The sequence below is a fragment of the Monodon monoceros genome, unplaced genomic scaffold (assembly GCF_005190385.1).
Source record: "Monodon monoceros isolate NGI ecotype Baffin Bay Population unplaced genomic scaffold, NGI_Narwhal_1 Super_Scaffold_8, whole genome shotgun sequence".
Taxonomy (NCBI): Eukaryota; Metazoa; Chordata; class Mammalia; order Artiodactyla; family Monodontidae; genus Monodon; species Monodon monoceros.
In genome coordinates this window covers 64137055-64155068 of record NW_021703785.1, presented here as the reverse complement: position 1 = coordinate 64155068, position 18014 = coordinate 64137055, and the positions used below count along the sequence as shown (strand labels likewise).

Below are 18014 nucleotides of genomic sequence, written 5' to 3'. Positions count from 1 at the left end.
TTCTAGTTTACAATTAGCTTATAAAAGCATCTTTTGAAGATCATCCATTGTTCAACGGATGTATACAACCTTGGTTTTTGAGAACACACACAGAATGGACATGTTGTCAGAGTTTCTTAAAATAGTCTGCTCTTTTCTCCACTACTCAACTTCATGATGATTTATACAGTACCCCATTCGCCAGGCCACACAGCAGCAGCAGGCTCCTGACAGAGTAATAATACAGTTGCTGATGCTGCGGAGGTTGCTTGGTGCAGCAGCACTGCCAGTGCCGAGTTCTCTTCTACAGACCTAACACATCCTTTTGACAGTGGAGCTGGATCCCTGTAGAATTAGCATAGCTCTGTAAGCTATCTTTGCGCCAAGGCACAGGCAATCCTGAGGAATCTTTAAAGCTGCAGAGTTTTGAGTTTTCTTCTGTTTTACAGTCAGCCCTTTGCGGGTATTGATAGCTCAATGTTCTTATGATGAGCAGTTACTAGGACTCATAACAGAGCTGAAAATCTGAATGAGTTACTGTCTTGATGAACTGCATGTATATGTTTTTCCCGCAGTGGGAAATACAGCTAAGGTATTATCCACACTGTGATTTAATTATTGGTTAAAATAAGTTTTCAATGCAAATGAAATTTTCTGGTTTATTTACTTGCTTAGAATATGCTTTTTTCCCCCTAAATTTGGATAGAACATGAAAGGATAGCATTTTATTTGGATAAAACAGGTAGCTAAGGGCTGAAAATGGAAAGGAAAATGCAACATTTCTCACAGCATTAGTTTTTCTTTCATTAGATGCTTTTATTTTTATGCCTTTGATTTCGGAAATTTCATGTTAACTACTACATGTTATTAAGGATATCAGCTTCTCTTTCCTTTTTATCTGAGCTCCTGAATAAACTTACTATTGCCAGTGGTTTGTGTGTAAAATATGGTCTAAATTTACATGAGATCATATTACAAGTGTCTGAAGGTACTTGTCAAGGATAATTCAGTTCATATGGACAGTCTTTTAAACTCTAAGGGACATGCCATCCAGCCTACCCCCCAGTGGAATTTTAGGTCTCTGTGGAAAACACATTTTAAGTTTTAAGATGCTATTAGCATTATCATTATATTGCATTAATTGTTCCACAGATACACAAAACATTTTTTACCATATATGGAGATTTTTCTTTTTCCTGTAGATCTTATGACATAAAGAATTAACTATTCTTCTTTCCTTTCAATTTGTATTTAAAGTGCACTTAGTAGTATCGTTAAAAAAAATTGGGAGTAAAATGAACTGGAGTAAAATAGTTAATATGTAGTGCTTTGAAAAATCAGTGCTTAATCAGTGAATAGTTTTCTCTGGAGTTCTTCAGTATCTCACCGTCTGCTGTTGTCCTCTATCAACTTTTTTTTTTTTTTTTTTTTTAAGTTTTACAATCAGATGTGGTTGAGGTGCTTTTCATTAGTCTATATGTGCACCTAATTTTTCCATTACATTATTCTGAGTGTATTGTGTTCTTTGATGAAGAGCAGATTTAGTTTTCAAGTAAACTTTTTAAGGTACTATAATAGTTTCTAATTATTTCCAGATTTTTTTTAGGAAGTCTCCATCAGAGGTACTCCAGGAAAAATTGAGTGATGTTATCCCGTAGGATTTCTTTACGTTTTCATAAGTAAAGCTTAGCAGATGTCACTTGCATTTTTCTGTGCCTTATCTGTCAATAAAAAATGTTTTATAAATTGAGAAACTTTTATGTAAAAAAAATAATGTCTCTCAGTATTTAAGTACTTTCTGACTTGAAGCACTGATTAAGCAAATGTATGCTTAATGTATCATTTTTATTCTCAATAAAAACCCAAAAATGTATAAGTAACATAAAGTAGAAGTCAGCCTTGCAAGTCTCTTTAGGATCTGTGTATGAAGTTACTAACATGAATTATTTTGTGGTTTTGTTTGCCTTTATTCTTTTTTTAAATACTTCAGATTCTTAAATAAAAAGGGTTCTAGTGACTTCACTGATGTGATCAAGGCCATCTAACCCAGGACCTCTAAACACAGCACTTACAAAAGTACCACAACTGAAGAACAGTCTTCCTTTTTTAAAATGATTTAGCCTTTGAACTTCTAAATTTTTCATTTTTTCTCCAATTTGATACAGTTTAGTCAGATGTTGCAAAGATAAAGACATACTTTTCTTTTAATTATATTAAACCTAAGATTGAGGTACAAAGACATAGATAAGATGAATATAGAGGCCTACTAAAGAATACTTATTCATAAGTACTCAATATTTAAAGAATTTTTGGTGCTTAAAATAGGAAGATTATAAATTTAAGAAAACTACAGATGAACTACATTTTTCAAGCATCTTTGGAAATATGAAATCCTAATTATCATGGTGAAATTATGTCACATTTAATTATTTAGTGACTACCTTTTTCTTTTAGCATTGTAATCTTTACTAAAAATTTATTGATACATTCTTCTATTTCTTAGAGTCTAGTGTTATCCATGAAACTTTCCTGTTTATGTAGCTGAATTTGAAATCAAGGAAGAATAAAAAGTTGTGGCATGATATTTTAAATTGAATATAATCAAGTGCTAACTGTATGTGGTTCAGAAAATTGATCCTGTGAACTAAAAATAAGATTTTCATGGAAGGCTTTAATAAGATGGGCTAAAGATGGACCCCTTGAAGTTAATAGACCTTCTACACGGCCTAAGCAGAGAAGGAGATTCAGTCTAAGCAAAGATCTGGCGAGAAATGAACCTGTTACGTGCTCAGACCAGTGACCAGCCTCATTTGGAGTGCATCAGAAATTAAGTAGCTAGACAGTATATGTATCTGGGTTTATTTGTGATATAGGGAATTACCCATTTCCAGGCAGTATACCTTGAGAGTATTTTCTCATATAAAATGTTATAGTATGTTGATAGCCTAGAATTGAGATTGATAAGAAATTTCTAACTTGTAAATAGTGTTCAGTAGTTCATGATACCCATACAAGATACAACACTTTCATCCTTGTATCATGATTAGTTCATATCCAACCTGAATTATAAACAGAGAAGGAAAATGATGGATGAACAAAAGTTCTGAGTTCATCTCTGTGAAAACAGTAAAATATAAGAGAAACGATAGTCCTTTTCTCATGTTTGAATTCTCATAATTCTACCAAAATTGGGACAAAAAGAAATTGGTAAGATAATTACCAGTTTCTGCAGGATAATCTTTAAGAGTGTTATAGTTTCTGTGGCACAGGAGAAGGAATGTAGTATATTCTGAGGTAAACAGATTTCCCTGAATACTGACAGACCACCTCCCTAGACTAAAGCCCCTTTCCACATTTGGCTGCAATGTCCAGCCCTTTCCTGTCTTCCCAGTTATTTTGATTGTTTGTTTTCCCCCTATTTTTATTTTTCTATATTCACATTATAGAAATTCTTCAGGCACATTACAACAACTTTGAAAAATAGTGAAACCAATGGTATATATTTCATTGTCCTACCACTTGTATATTCCCTCGCTTTTTGGTGGATTTTTTCTCTTTAATCCTACATATTTCAACATACTTTGTTTTATAGTAAGTTATATATAATCTCTTATAATAGGTAATTTTCTTTGTCCTCTTTTTCTTCCCTTGCACATTTCCTCATGATCATTTTTTTTTCTGTGGTTTTGTTGTTGTTGTTTAAATAATTATAGACTCACAGGAAGTTGCAGAAATAGTACACAGAGTCCCATGTACCCTTTCCCCAGCCTTCTCCAATAGCACCATCTTATGTAAATGTAATACAGTATCAAGAGTAAGAAATTGATATTGGTACAGTACTTTTAACTAGGGTACAGACATTCAGCTTTCCCTATTCTTTGTCTGCATTCATTTGTGTGTATATAGATCAATGCTATTTCAATCCTTATATTGATGTAACCACTACCACTATCAAAATACAAAATACGGAATTATTACTATTACTTCATATCTTCCCAATTATTTCAAACTATTTTCTTTCATGAAGCTTTTCTGGTTTATTATATGATTTTAATCACTCCATCCTTCCCTTCAGCATTTGAAGTGCATGTATCTAGATAGTAAATATAGGTACCTGTTTACATGTTTTAATTGGATGCTCTCATAGGTGATAAAGTATGATTTTCTTTATCCATTACATTGGAGTTTCTTTCAGAGTAAGCATCATGCCAAGTATTTCCTCCTTATCTGAAGCATTTCATTCAACCAGTGGAGAAAATAAGTATTGTATAGTCTCATCAGTATATTTATTTAACATTAATTGAGATATTTTTGAATTGTAGAATTTTTTAAAACTATCCAAAAAGAAAGGCTACTTAAGGATGACAAAGCTTTAGAGTCATTCAGGGTCACATTATGAATGTTGTTCATTTCAATTATGCTACAGATTTACACCATAACAAAATTCATTTTATGTTTCTGTTGCCAGTGAAGTCTTCCGTTTTGCTCCTCACTGTGTCCTCCACATCTTGCAGTGTCCAGCACTTAGTATAGTTATTTATTAATTACTTACTGAGTTAATTCATGAGTAAAAGAAGAACGCAGTCCCCAAGATGATTTGATTTATTTATTTTTGTTGTGGCAAACCATATATAACATAAAATGTGCCATTTTAGTCACTTTTAAGTGTACAATTCAGTGGCATTAATTACACTCACAATGTTGTGTAACCGTCATCATTATTTATTTCCCAGAATTTTCAACATTCCAAACCAAAACTCTGCACCCCTTAGGCAGTAATTCTCCTGATCTCCGTTCCAGACTCTGGTACCTCTAATCCACTTTTTCGTCTCTGTGTTTTGCCTATTCTCTATATAGCATATAAAGGGAGTCAAACAATATTTGTCCTTTTTTGTCTGGTTTGTTTCACTTAACATAATGTTTTCAAGGCTCTTCCATGTTGTAACATGTATCGGAACTGAATTCTTTTTTATGGTTCACCAGTATTTCATTTTATGTACAGTAGCACATTTGGTTTATTCATTAATCTTTTGATGGACAGTGGGTTGTTTCCACCTTCTGAATATTGCGAATAATGCTGCTATTAACATTGGACAACAAGTATCTATTTGAGTCTCTATTTTCAATTCTTTTAGGCTTATACCATCAGGTATAATGTATATAATTGAGTAGAATTGCTGAGTCATTTGGTAATTCTGTGTTTAATTTTTTGAGGAACTGCTAGTTTTCCATAATGTCTGTATCATTTTACATTTCTATGAGGAATGAACAAGGGTTCCAATTTCTCCATATCCTTTCCAACATTTGTTATTTTCTCTCTCCCTCTATTTTTCTTTATTTGTTGGTTTTAAAATTATAGCCATTCCTAGTGAGCATGCATTGTGGTTTTGATTTGCACTTTCTTAATGACTAATGACGTTGAGCATCTTTTCACATACCTATTCAAGTCCTTTCTCATTTTTAATTGGTTTTTTGTTGTTGTGCTTGAGTTGAAGGTGTTTTCTATTTATTCCGGATATTAAACCCTTATCAAAAATATGATTTGCAAAGGTTTTCTTTGATTCTGTGGGTTATTTTCATTTGTTGATAGTGTCTTTTGATGCACAAAAGTTTTTAATTTTAACAATGTCCAGTTTATCTATTTTTGTTATTGTTACCTATGCTTTTGGTATCATGTCTTTGAACCCGTGGCCAAATCCAAGCTCATGGAGATTTCCCCTATGTTTTCTTCTAATAGTTTTATGATTTTAGGCCCTAAATTTAGACCTTTGATCCATTTTGAGTTAATTTTTATGTATGGTATGAGATAGGGATCCAACTTCATCCTTTTACAAATGGTTATCCAGTTTTCCCAGCACCATTTGTTGAAGAGCCTGTTCTTTTCCCATCAAATGGTCTTGGCACTCTTGTTGAAAATCAGTTGAGCATAGATGCCTATGATGATTTTTAATGTAAAAGTAGTCCCCGCAAATTAAAAGAAAAGCAATTTGAGAATAAGTATTACAAGTTTAAATAAAATTTCCTGTTACCTCATAATTTCACTACCCAGGAGTAATAACAATTAGTCATTTAATGTGTATCCTTTTGAATTATATTTCTACACGTAAGTGCAAAATTATTTTTCTTGTTATTAGTATAAGCAAAAATTGCTGTTATAACAGCAATAGTTTACAAATTATGTTTTCCAGTTGATAGTGTAGAGCACTGCTGTCCAATCAAAATATAATGTGAGCCACATACAACTTTAAATTTTCTAATAACCACATTTAAAAAGGTAAAAAAGAAATAAGTAAGATTAATTTTAATAATGTATTTTATTTAACCTAAATATAATTTCAACATGTATGTAATCAGTATAAAAATATTTAATGGAATATTTTACATTCCTTTTTTGGCTCTAAGCCTTTCAAATCAGGCATGTATTTTATACTTAGAACACATATCAGGTCACACTAGCCACATTTCAAGTGCTTGTACTAGCTGCACATGACTAGTAGATGCTGTACTGGTCAGCACAGCTCTTTCTTCCATATATGAACATCTGTGCTTTTATTTTTTTAATGTTAATATGGTCTAAAAGTAGAACAGCGTATTCCAGAAGCCCTGAATATTGTAGGTCTTCAAGCAAAGATCAGCTAATCGTGTGTCAAAGATTCTTGCACTGGGTTAAAAAGAACAATTCCTAAGCTTCTCTACAACACTAAAATTCTCATGCTGGCTTATATGCCTATAGCTGCATGATTATTCATGAATAAATGTAAAGTATTTTAATATAACTGCACATAGCTCTGCTTCATGATAATGTTGCACACAGGGTCTTAACATTCAAGATTTAAACTGGAAGTTCCTGCTGTTCTTAAATGGTAGCATAGATAAGTGGCATAGAATAATTTATTATTTTGCCAAGGCGTGAACTGAGATCATGTGTGCTACGAGTTTGGTATATGAGAGTGTATAAGCCAGGCAGACAACAAAGCATCAACAGCTCAATGCAACATAGTTGCTCCCTATTTATCTTGAAAATAAGGCAGTTTTCATAATGATTTCTTGCTTCTGTGTAAGCATGGGTGGTAGCCACAAAATATTGGTACTTAATAGGTCTCACAAAATACATCTTGAGAAATATTAAATGTCTATTTTATCTTTAGATTATCTACGAACGTTTTTTGACAAGCTAAACTTGCATAGTAGTTTAGTAATACCCAGCACTTTTATGATAGTTGTATACAGTTTAGAGCTCTCGATGCTAATGGTATAATTTCCCTTATATTCATATTTTACTGTATCTTATTCTTAAGTTATAAAGTTTTGGGGATCACTCTCTGATACACCTATTCTTAGCTCTAGAAAAATGACATTCAAAGACCATCATCAAGAGTGATACCAACAGTACTATAAACTTAAGATAAAATAGTTGTACATCAGTCATGACTCAAAGACATAGTAAGCTCTTAAGAAATGTGTTCTGTTATATAAATGTAAATTATATTTTTCATGATAAATCATGTAAATTAGAGAAAGACAGCCATTGTTATTTCGTTGATTATAGACAAGTACAGGATTTTGTTTTATTGGTTTTATTTTTGTTGTTGTTGTTTTGTTTTTTCTGGCTGCACTGCGAGGCTTGCGGGACCTTAGTTCCCCAACCAGGGATTGAACCCGGGCCCCGGAAGTGAAAGCGCGGAGTCCTAACCACTGGACTGCCTGGGAATTCCCGGTTTTAAGTTTTAAAAGTTCTTTTTCTTCAAAACTACATTCTAAAAACCCTATTTTAGCTTTTACTGTTTTCCTACCTATGTAGATCTTAAAATATGAAACATTTCCTCTATTTTCTTATTTAATAAAGTTATCATTTCCTTGATTTCTTCTGATCATTTCTAGTAGCAGGTAATAAGGAAGGAGTATGCTCTAGAACTCAATATAAATGTGTTTGTATGTTGTATATATTCATAGTTATAGAAAATGCTCTGTTTCAAAAATATATTGTAAAACAATCTAAATTATTTTTAATCATAAGTACAAACATAAATATATGTGTATGTGTATATATGGTCACAAGAATATTTGTAATAAAAAGTTGTGTTGAATTTATTTATACAGTTTAGCCACACACTGAGATCCTGGGAAACCTCACTGTATTTATCTTTATATGATACACCAACTCTTCTTTTAGTAATCAACTTGGTATATTTTCATGTTGTGTAATGATTTTTCTGTGGCTGACCTTCATATCGATAATCTCTTTGTACTGATCATTGATTATTCATTTCTTACATTCAGTTTTTCCTACAATGCTTTTAGTAAGATGTTCATAAAAATAAGCAATGGAAATGAAAAAACTCATACTTTGAATACTTGCATATTTTTTTTCATTAGTTTTATTTTTTGCATACATTGAAAACACTCATCTCTGTTTTTCTCTCTGCATAGTATTTTTTACTTCAGTCCTTGTACTTATTAATTTCTCTAACATTGCAAGAATTTATAAGCATGCCAGTTATAATGAGCATTTGTTATAAAATTTTTGAGGAATATACCTACTTATTTTAGTGGCAATTAATGATAAGTAGACATGAAGGATATAGAAAGTAAAAAATAATTCTGGAGTTCCAGAAGACTTAATATCTCAATTTAACCTCCCATTTTTACCTTGAAATATTTTCCATATTTTCAAAGAACCTGAGATGGATTAAGTCTCTGAGGACATTAAGTTGGTTTACTTAATTATACACAAAACAAAAGGGAATGAGAAGTGTGCACTGAACTGACAGAGAGGAGGAAAAACCAGCGGGGGAAAATATTATGTGCTGGGTCTGATATTTCTACTGGGTTATCTAACTGCCATAAAGTGATTGTGAAGAGAACATAGGGATTTCATTGTCATCCTTCTGGAACCTATTTGTCTTCAAAGTGTTTAGTTTCAAAGGATCCTTAACTTGATATCCAATTCTTTGAAAAAGTCCTTCATCTTGAGGCAATGTTATACATCCATGTAGAAGAGTTAAAAAATTGTGACAAAACTGTCTAAAGACTTGGCAGCTGTCTGCAGGCATTCAAACCCAGTTTAGTATGTTTCCCCATGAAGATAAAAATTTGATGCCTACATTTAATTTACACCTTTTCTTATGGCTGTTCATTTTCTTCAGTAGCGGAGCCAGTGTTTGTGTGTGTGTGTGTGTGTGTGTCTGTGTGTGTGTGTGTGTCTGTGTCTGTGTGTTTTCTCAAATGGCAGAAGACTTTGGAATGATTTGTAGATAAGATTTTTAAAGATACATTTTTTCCTGTCATTGCCAAGAAATTGACTTTGTTGAAATGACGATGTTATTATTATTATCCTTTTGTATACATTCTCATGTATCCATTTGCCTTGTTTTAAGTAATTTCTCTAATTCTACATGTCAGAATTGTTAGGGAGCTAGGACAGTGATTAAAGTTTCCTTTCCCTGTCCATCTATATCCCATTTCTTAACTCTCAATGTAGTTTATGCCTCAGCAACTACAGCAGACACTCAGTTCCTCCTGTGTGCTGTGTACTTTTCTTGTCACAAAGCTTTGCGTATCTCCCCTTTCAATATTATACCTAATTATTCTTTTGAAACTTCTAGAATCAGTTACATAGTAATATGCATTTAAGAATACTTTTTGAAACGTGCATCAGTGTAAAGGAATATAATAACTGCATAACCTAATTCATTGCTCACATTTATTACATGTTCATTATAAGGTAACACTTTCAGTCTTATAAAAATATCATTTATGGTTATAAAATACCATGTCAGAGCTGGAAAGGACTATAGTAATGGCCTTAGTTTAGAGATGTAGACGCTTCAATAATTATGATGTAATTATGATGCAATAGTATACTATTTTACAAATGAGTAGAAGGAATTTAAATAATGGAACAATTTGAAGGGAAAAGTACACATCACTTCATAATAACTAAATTGCTCCATGCTGGCAAGTTAGGCACGTTGAGGTTTGTGTGTGTGTGCAGTCTTGTTGAGAGGGAGAAATGACCACAGTCAGTGGTTCTCAGCACTGACTTCACATCACAATCACTTGGGAAGCTTTATAATAATACTGATGCCTGGGCCCTACCTATCCTTAGAGACTACTCCGATATGACTGGTACTTTCTAACAACATTCCTGTTGATTTTTTTGTTCAGTCAGAATTGAGAGCTCACAGATTTAAGTGATACTATAGATTTTGGAGAAATAAATTCAATTCAACAACAAAGATACATTGAGTATGTACAGTATGCCAGACACTTGCTACTTACTAGATGTGCATAATTAGATAAAACAAGATCCTTTCTTTTATTAACAAGTTTATGATCTAGTGGGGAGAAATCACTACAAGTTATAAATAATTATATTTCAGAGGGAATGTTCCATGAGTAATAAAAGTTACATTAAGTGCTGAGAAAATAATGATGTAGGCTTGATCCCATTTTCCATTTCCAAAGTTTTAAAATTATTTTCTCTTTACACACAAGATTTATTGCTTTGCCAGCATAAATTCTTGTTATAATATTGCCCATTTTCATAGGAGTAAGATCTAAAAATTCATCTACAGAATAGCATACCCGAAGGAGAATATGCCATTTGTTATACTTTGGTTACTTTTTCCTTCACATTTCATTTTTTTCTTTACACTTACGCATATTCTTGTTTACTACCCAATACTGTATGCCGTATTTTGCCAAGAATGTAAAGAGATTAGACTTTTCGACTAAAGATGCCCTCAAAATTGCTTATTTGTGCTACTTGTACAACTGTCATTCAGAAATCATTAAACACGCTCTAAAACCCTCATTCAATCGTAAGATTTTCTGAGAGGGAAAATATACTTTATCTTGTGGGAATGTTTTGTTGTTTCCCCTTTTTCTCTTTCTCATTTAGCATTTTTTAAAGTAGCTGAAAGAAATACACTGTGTTTTCCTCATTGCCTTATGAGATATATTTAAAATTCACCATAACAATGAGAGATTAAAATATATAAGTCTCATGCAAAATTCCGGAAAACAGCTGATGAAAATGTATGTTTAAAATTTCTAGCTTTACTGCTACTTTTATGTCTTAAGTCATTCCTTCTCTAACTCTTCTATTGAAGCAGCCCCCTGGGATTCAGTGGATGAAAGGGTGATACAGGCTGTAACCCATGCAATCCACCATAACAGGAACATTCTATGCTCTTATGTTTTAAAATTTGTATTTTACTATATTATTCTTATATTACTTATAATTTTAAATTAAATTACATGGCTTTTTTTTTTTTCCTCCCAGACTCCAGGGAGATGAATATGTGTGTCCTGGGACTTAGTATGTCTCCTGCCTGGGACTTTGATCTCATACCACAGTTTGAAAAATAAAAATTTTAAACTCGCTTTCTTAAAGAAAGACAACCGGTAACATTTTTTCGACCTTACAAATTGTTAGTATTAGTTAATGTAGTTAACAGAAATTGACTTGGTAAATTGAAATTGTCCAAACTGATTATTGTAGTTGATGAAGAATTTTGAAAATCTTCAAAAACTGAATTATACTCTTTTAACATTAGGTGAAATCTACTTGGTCCTTACTTAGGTCAAGGCCTGCAAAATTACACTTGTACTCCCAGCCATATCATCTTAAAACATAACCAGTAGGCTTCTGTGGTAGAGAAGAAAATATTCATGTTTGGCAAGCAAATAACTAGTAGAACCTAGAAAAAAGATACCAGGAAATATACTACTTTATACACATAATAATATAAATTTTATACATAAGGATTTTTTCTGTGTTTTCCATCTAATGTTGCTAAACTTCTAGAATTGAACTCTTTTTGCCTTAATGCTGTAGTATAGTCACTGTGCAATTTACATCATCTATTTCTTCTGGTTCTGTGGTTACCACAGACAAATAAAATATGGCTCTTCCTTCAAAGATACAATATCTAAAATCGAATCATATAATGTGCATATAAAACATTAAAAAGTGAAGTTGCAGAGACATGGAAAATACTATTAAGTTATCAAGTTTTAAACTCTTATATTAGAAAGTTGGCATTTCGGCTTTTGTTGTCTTAAAATCCTGTATCACATAAGTGTTTGATATCTACTTATGTCTGAGGAAATAACAGGACAGTTAGAGGTGACAGAAGAGCAAGATAGACAGAGTCTGTAAAATTTTTTGCTTGGGCTCAGAGGAGGACAGAAAATTTCTTCCCTCCCTATGGATGGAGGATGGAAAAAAAGAGAGAGATCCTTTCTTCTTTTTGTGATTAATAATGCTCTTTCATGTTTCCACAGAAAAAGAGCCCAGTTAGATTATGCTTCTGTGGGAGTAGAGAAACACTTATGTTCAATTAGTTATGAGCATTCTTAACAGGAACATTTTAAGAGGTTTTATTACCTGTCATATGGCCTCGCATTTCTGATAATACCAAGAGGTGAATTGTATGTGAATTGCAGCTTACCCAATAAATCACCAATAATAGTATTTATTGAGTATTACTTATGTGTCTCATGCTGTAGCTGGTGCTAAAAATTAAATATTAAGATTTAAAACCACATTTCATTTCACAAGACCAAGGCAAATAAGATCAGGGAATTTACACTCTTCTGGAAAAGAATTACACTACAGTTTACAATTGTGTTACTTAAGTCAGGGTCCCTTCCTGAATACCGTGGACTATTTTATATGTGAACAAGAAAAGAAAAACTTCTTCTACCCCTAGTTTTACTCTTTTTCTGAAGAAAGAAGAATCCTTATTCCTTTCCAGGACACCCCATTCTTTAATGCCTTCTTCAAGATTTCCCTGTCACCATTTCTCTCTTGTAATCAATGTTTCTCTGACTCTTTCATTCTCTATGGTCTACAACTGTATTTAAGTCTCTTCGCCCTTAAAAACTATGAACCGATTTTTCTCTCAGCCTCCTATCCTATTTTTTCTTAGCTTTCACCACAGAATTCTTTGAAAGCGTATACTCCGGTTACCACCTTCTCTTCCTCAATTCCCTTTCATTCATCAGCCCAGCGCAATGGGCTGCATTCTAATCGCCAGATCCAGGGAACTGTCTTGTGTGTTCGTCATACCTGACTTTTCTGACATGTGGCGACATTGACGATGTAATAATATACAAACGGTGTGATAGGTTTCTAATGCTTAAATTAAAAAATGAAAAATCTGAAAAACTTGGGAGAATAAAGTGAGAAAGTCTCACCATCACAAAAAGTTTCAAGAAAATTCTCTTGGATGAGACTCCAATCCTCCTCCCCAATGTGAGCTCTTCTTTGGTAAGAAACTTTGAGAAAGAGCAATTCTGTAACTTGAGGAAAGAGTTGAACTCAAATACAAAGCCTTTCGATTGCATTATATTGTCATTAAAGAAATTTAGGAACTATATTGCCTGCTTCTTCACAAAAACAATTCTGGAAGAAAAAATATATACATTGCAATGCTAGATTTTCATTCAAAATATGTCTTCCTTATTCAAAACCTCTCTAAAATCTGATGAAATTATTTCCTTCTTGACAGTCTGTTAGTGTGCATACAAGTCTCTCCTGATTCTTCACAGAAACTGTGTTAGCTTTATAGTTCTGTAAACTGTTTCTTAGATCTGTATCCACCTTTTATATGATTTCTTCCCTTAGAGTCATGTTTTGGGTTGTTCATGTTTGGTTCTTTCCCACATTTTGAGCACTTGGTGGGTTTGCACTCCTTTGCTGCGTTGAACTGAAGCTTGGTCATGTGACTTTGACCAGAAATGTGAGAAGTGACATGTGTTACTTCTGGGCAGAAACTATAAGAGCCAGTGATACTTAAACTTCTTTTCTTTTCCCTCCACCTTGGTTGCCTATAGTGTTCCAGACAATGGTTACATTGTCAGTCTAGCTCCCAAAGTGAGGGTGGTGATGAAGCAGAGCAGAACACGGGCAGTGGACTTGGAAATTGAACAAGAAATAAGCCTTTGTTTTTTAAGCCCCTGAGATTTTGGGGCTGTCACAACATTATCTTGTTTCTCCTGTTTGATCTACTCCTCATCTTGGCAGAGCACACCATCAGTAGGTTCTTTTTCTTTCTTCTTGAAAAAGAGTGGTTGAAAAATAAATGTTTATGCATGTCTGAAAATGTAACTCTTTTGTCCTCATATTTTATGGATAGCTTAGCTGGGTATAATGTTCTGAGTATTATGTTCCTTGTGCTGTTGAAGGTGTTGTTTTCTTTTCTCCTATCTTCCAGTTTTGCTCTAGAGAAGTCTAGTGTCAGTATGATTCTTGATTTCTTGTATAGAGAAATGTTTTTCTTGTAAGCCTTTTCTTTAACCCTGTTCTAAAATTTTATGATGACGTGCTTTGCTGGGGATGTTATGTCATGTACTTAATTCCTAGGAAATAATTTAAATTACTTTGATAACTTCCTCTCTTCCATGTTCCCTATTCACTCTTTCTACAATTCCTACTCAATGGATATTGGTCTTTCATCAGAAGATTCTCCACTTTCCTTATTTCTTTATCTCTCTTCTTATTGTTGCAACTCTTTTATCTTTTTGTTCTATTTTCTGGGAGATGTTTTCAACTTTGTTTTTTAAGCTGTCTCTTTTTATGTTCTCTTTTTAAATTTTCAGGTTTCTTTTGTTGTTGTTGTTGTCCCTAGTATCCCTTCTGTACTATTGTCTTGATCTTTGTCTTTCATGTCAGGATGTCAACTCTATGTAATGATTTCAGAAGTATATTAGTAGCTCAGGCACCAGCTCATGTGTCAGCTCTAGCACCTGCTCTAGCACCTGTAGAGCTAGAGCCAGTTCTAGCATAAGTTCTAGAGCTACATACAGCTCTGGGACCTGCTCCAGCTCCAGAGCTGAAGCCAGTAGCAATACTAGAACTAGAATCAGCTTTAGAACCAGCTATATAACTAGAGTCAGCTCCAGAGATAGAGATAGTTCCATTATTAACTGTAGCACCAGCTCTAGCAGCAGCTCCAGAGCTAGAGCAAATTCCAGAACGAGTTCTAGCAGCACCTCTGAGCTAGAGCCAGCGCCTGCACTAACTCTTGGATAAAGGTAGATCCAGCTGTAGAGCTAGAGCCAACTCCAGCACTAGCTCTTGTACCAGGTGCTTCTTAGTGCCAGCTCTGGCTTCAGCTCTAGAGCTGGTATCAGCTCCAGATCTAGAGTCATCCTTATCTCCAGTTCTCACACCAGGCCTGGCACCAGTGCCGGAATTAAAGTCAGTCCCAGAACTGGAGCCAATTCACAACCAGTTCTAGCACTACTGTCTGAGCTAGGGCCAGCAATACACCTAGTGCCAACTTCAGCAACATATCCAGCAGTAGCACCAGAGATAGAGTCTCTCCACAGCTAGAGCCAGCTCAGGCATCGCTTCTGGGCCAGTTCTGCAGCTCGGGCCAGCACCAGCTCTAGTGCCAGCCCCTGGTTCTGGTGCTGACTCTACCACCAGAGCTTTCCTTACCCTCCTCTGGAATGACACCTTTTTTGACTTTTGTACTTTTGTTTTTGTGTTTCATATATTTTGTGGTTTACTATATTTTAATTTTGCAGTTCACATACAGTAGAATTTTAACTTCCTAATCATTAAAAAAATGGTATTAGTGATTAAAGGGTCTTGTATTTTTTTTTATTTTCTTGAGCCAATGTATTATACATGGATTATTTTCTTTTGAATAGTGCTATAATATTTTGCATCTGTTCTTAAATTTTTCTAGATCCTTTCTTGTCCCTTTCAACCGCTGCTTTTTCTAATCTTAAAATTGTGAATGGTTCCGAAGAATCAGCCTAGGTCTTTCTATCCTCTTTTTGTTTATTCTTCTGTGGAGACTTTTGCCTAATGCTGTGCCTCAATTAATGCAAAATATATGAGGAGAGTAGTAAGTCATTTTGTTAAAATGTGGGAAAAAGCGTTGCCAACAATTGTTTTTGACAAAAATGATTTGCAAGTTTTAATAAGTTCAGTAAAATGCAACAAAGATCTTGTCATTTGGATAAAAGTTATGGCAGCTAAAACACAATGGCTTTGCTAAAAACAGAGTCATTTAGGCTTTTATTAGATCATTACTGTCCCCAGACTATCATGTCCCTTTTTCCAAGTTGTTGATTCTCTCTCCTGGGGAAATATAGATTCATGATTTGTTCTTCTAATTCTTCACAGATTTACTTAGGACAAAGAATGTACCTACTTTTGGGGACCACATTTATTCCCAGCATGTGTGCAAAGCTTTAAAAGGGAAAGTGATCAGGGACAGAGTGAAGGGTTGACATGGAGACTGTGTTTCCTCAAGCTGAATTTGTGGCCAGCACTTAATTAGTGGAAAATCATGGAGGAAAAGTCTATAGATGAGTGGCATGACTGATCAATAAGGATTTTTAATAAAAATATGTTAGGCAAGTATTATTTAGAGTACCATTGAAAGGGATATAATTTTTAATCCAAAAAATTCAATTTGCCAGCTATATTAAAAAGACCAAAAACATTGAAATCACTAGAATAATAACCAAAAAGTTATCTAAAGCATATTCTAAATATGCCGTAGGAAGAGTGTAAAACAAGCAATATTTTACAGTCACAGTGAGTTTTGTCCGTGTGATCTCACTTTCTATCTTAGTCGGCATCACTGGGAATTCAAAAGCACCTTTTTAACTAAATAATACAGGACTGCTTTTAAAGTTTTGATTTCTTGCAAAATAACATTTGTTAAAACTCTTTTAGAAAGATTTAGAAGTAATATCACGTGGAAGTTATTAGGATCAACATGATCCTTAAACCAGATGTTACTTTTGTTTACATGCTCATTTTTCTTACAGTTGGTTTGCTTTCTCCTTTTAGGAATGGCAAAATTCTATTCAGAAGAATGCAGGACTTGCATTTATTGAACTCATCAATGAAGGAAGGTAATTAATTTTACAAATTTTAGACAACTAGTCAGTGTACATTTTATTCCACTGGGTGACTGCTCTTGCCTACCATCTGTTCCAAAAATGTGTAAGAAAATATATTTTAGTTAAATGATTCATCACACAGGTACTTATACTTTAAAGGAGCAAAGTTTAAAATGTTAAACATTTTTATTTGGCGGAGGGGAAGCAGGTATGAAATAAAGGGACAGACTTTATAAGATTTTTGTGAGATCTGAGCCACGTCTTACCAAGTAGTAAAGTTGTTTTACATAGATCAAGTGAACCCAATCTGCAGTCCCATCTGCCACTCCATCTGTTTTCAGAGCCGTGTTCAGTGTTTACTCCCTCACTCAGCCCATCTCAGTTCATGTGAAATAGTTTTATTCGACCATGTCATGCTATCTAGTATCCAGCTAAAAATGTGAGAGAAGTTTAATATAGGAACTATAAAGATCTGGTTAGGAATCTATTTATACCATTGTTAAAATGATGCTGTGGTAAGATTTTTCACTATGATTTTTCCAATACTTTATTGGCAATGGATACACTAAGACAGATATAACTGTCACCATTTTGACATGTTCAGCTTCTATCAGCTGAAGACCTGCGTCCTTTACAACTTGAGTTTCTTCTATGATATAGTGCGTTCTTTGGAAAATAATGACTGAAGATTTGGGGTAATCTATTTCTTATTTGAAACCAGATTTAATTAAATTGATAAGGTAATAATGTTACTGTATGTAAAATTTATCTTTATCAAGGGAGGTGTCATGAAAGAATATTTTATGAGCTACTCTTTGAAACTTAGTTTGTATATGCTATAAAAACCCATTTTGAAAAAAATTAAATGCAATTTAGTATTTTTGTTCATCAGTGTATTATATTCTGAGAAATAGCCTTTGTTTTTATAACAATTCATCTTATTGTGTATTTCTCACTTAGATATTTTATGATTGAATTATTTTTAGTCATAATACTACAACTCTAAATATTAAAATAAATTTTTCATTCACTGACAAGCAAAAGATGCAGGAAAATATTAGTTTTCTTTTATAGCATAAATAATCATTTTAAACATAATAATACACTCTACTTCTTATAAAACTTTATGGTGAAAAGAATTGATAACAATTATTATC

At 33.5% G+C, this 18014-nt stretch overlaps 1 protein-coding gene across 6 annotated transcripts in view; it reads left to right on the top strand.

Moving 5' to 3' along the window:
• The window catches only part of NBEA (neurobeachin), a 618768-nt gene that overhangs the window by 289676 nt on the left and 311078 nt on the right, over positions 1 to 18014 (top strand). For all 6 annotated transcript variants that reach the window (XM_029209906.1, XM_029209902.1, XM_029209901.1 and 3 more), the window contains one exon: positions 16805 to 16869. In XM_029209906.1, coding sequence (XP_029065739.1) covers positions 16805 to 16869 — 65 coding nt within the window. The remainder of the gene's footprint in view (positions 1 to 16804; positions 16870 to 18014) is intronic.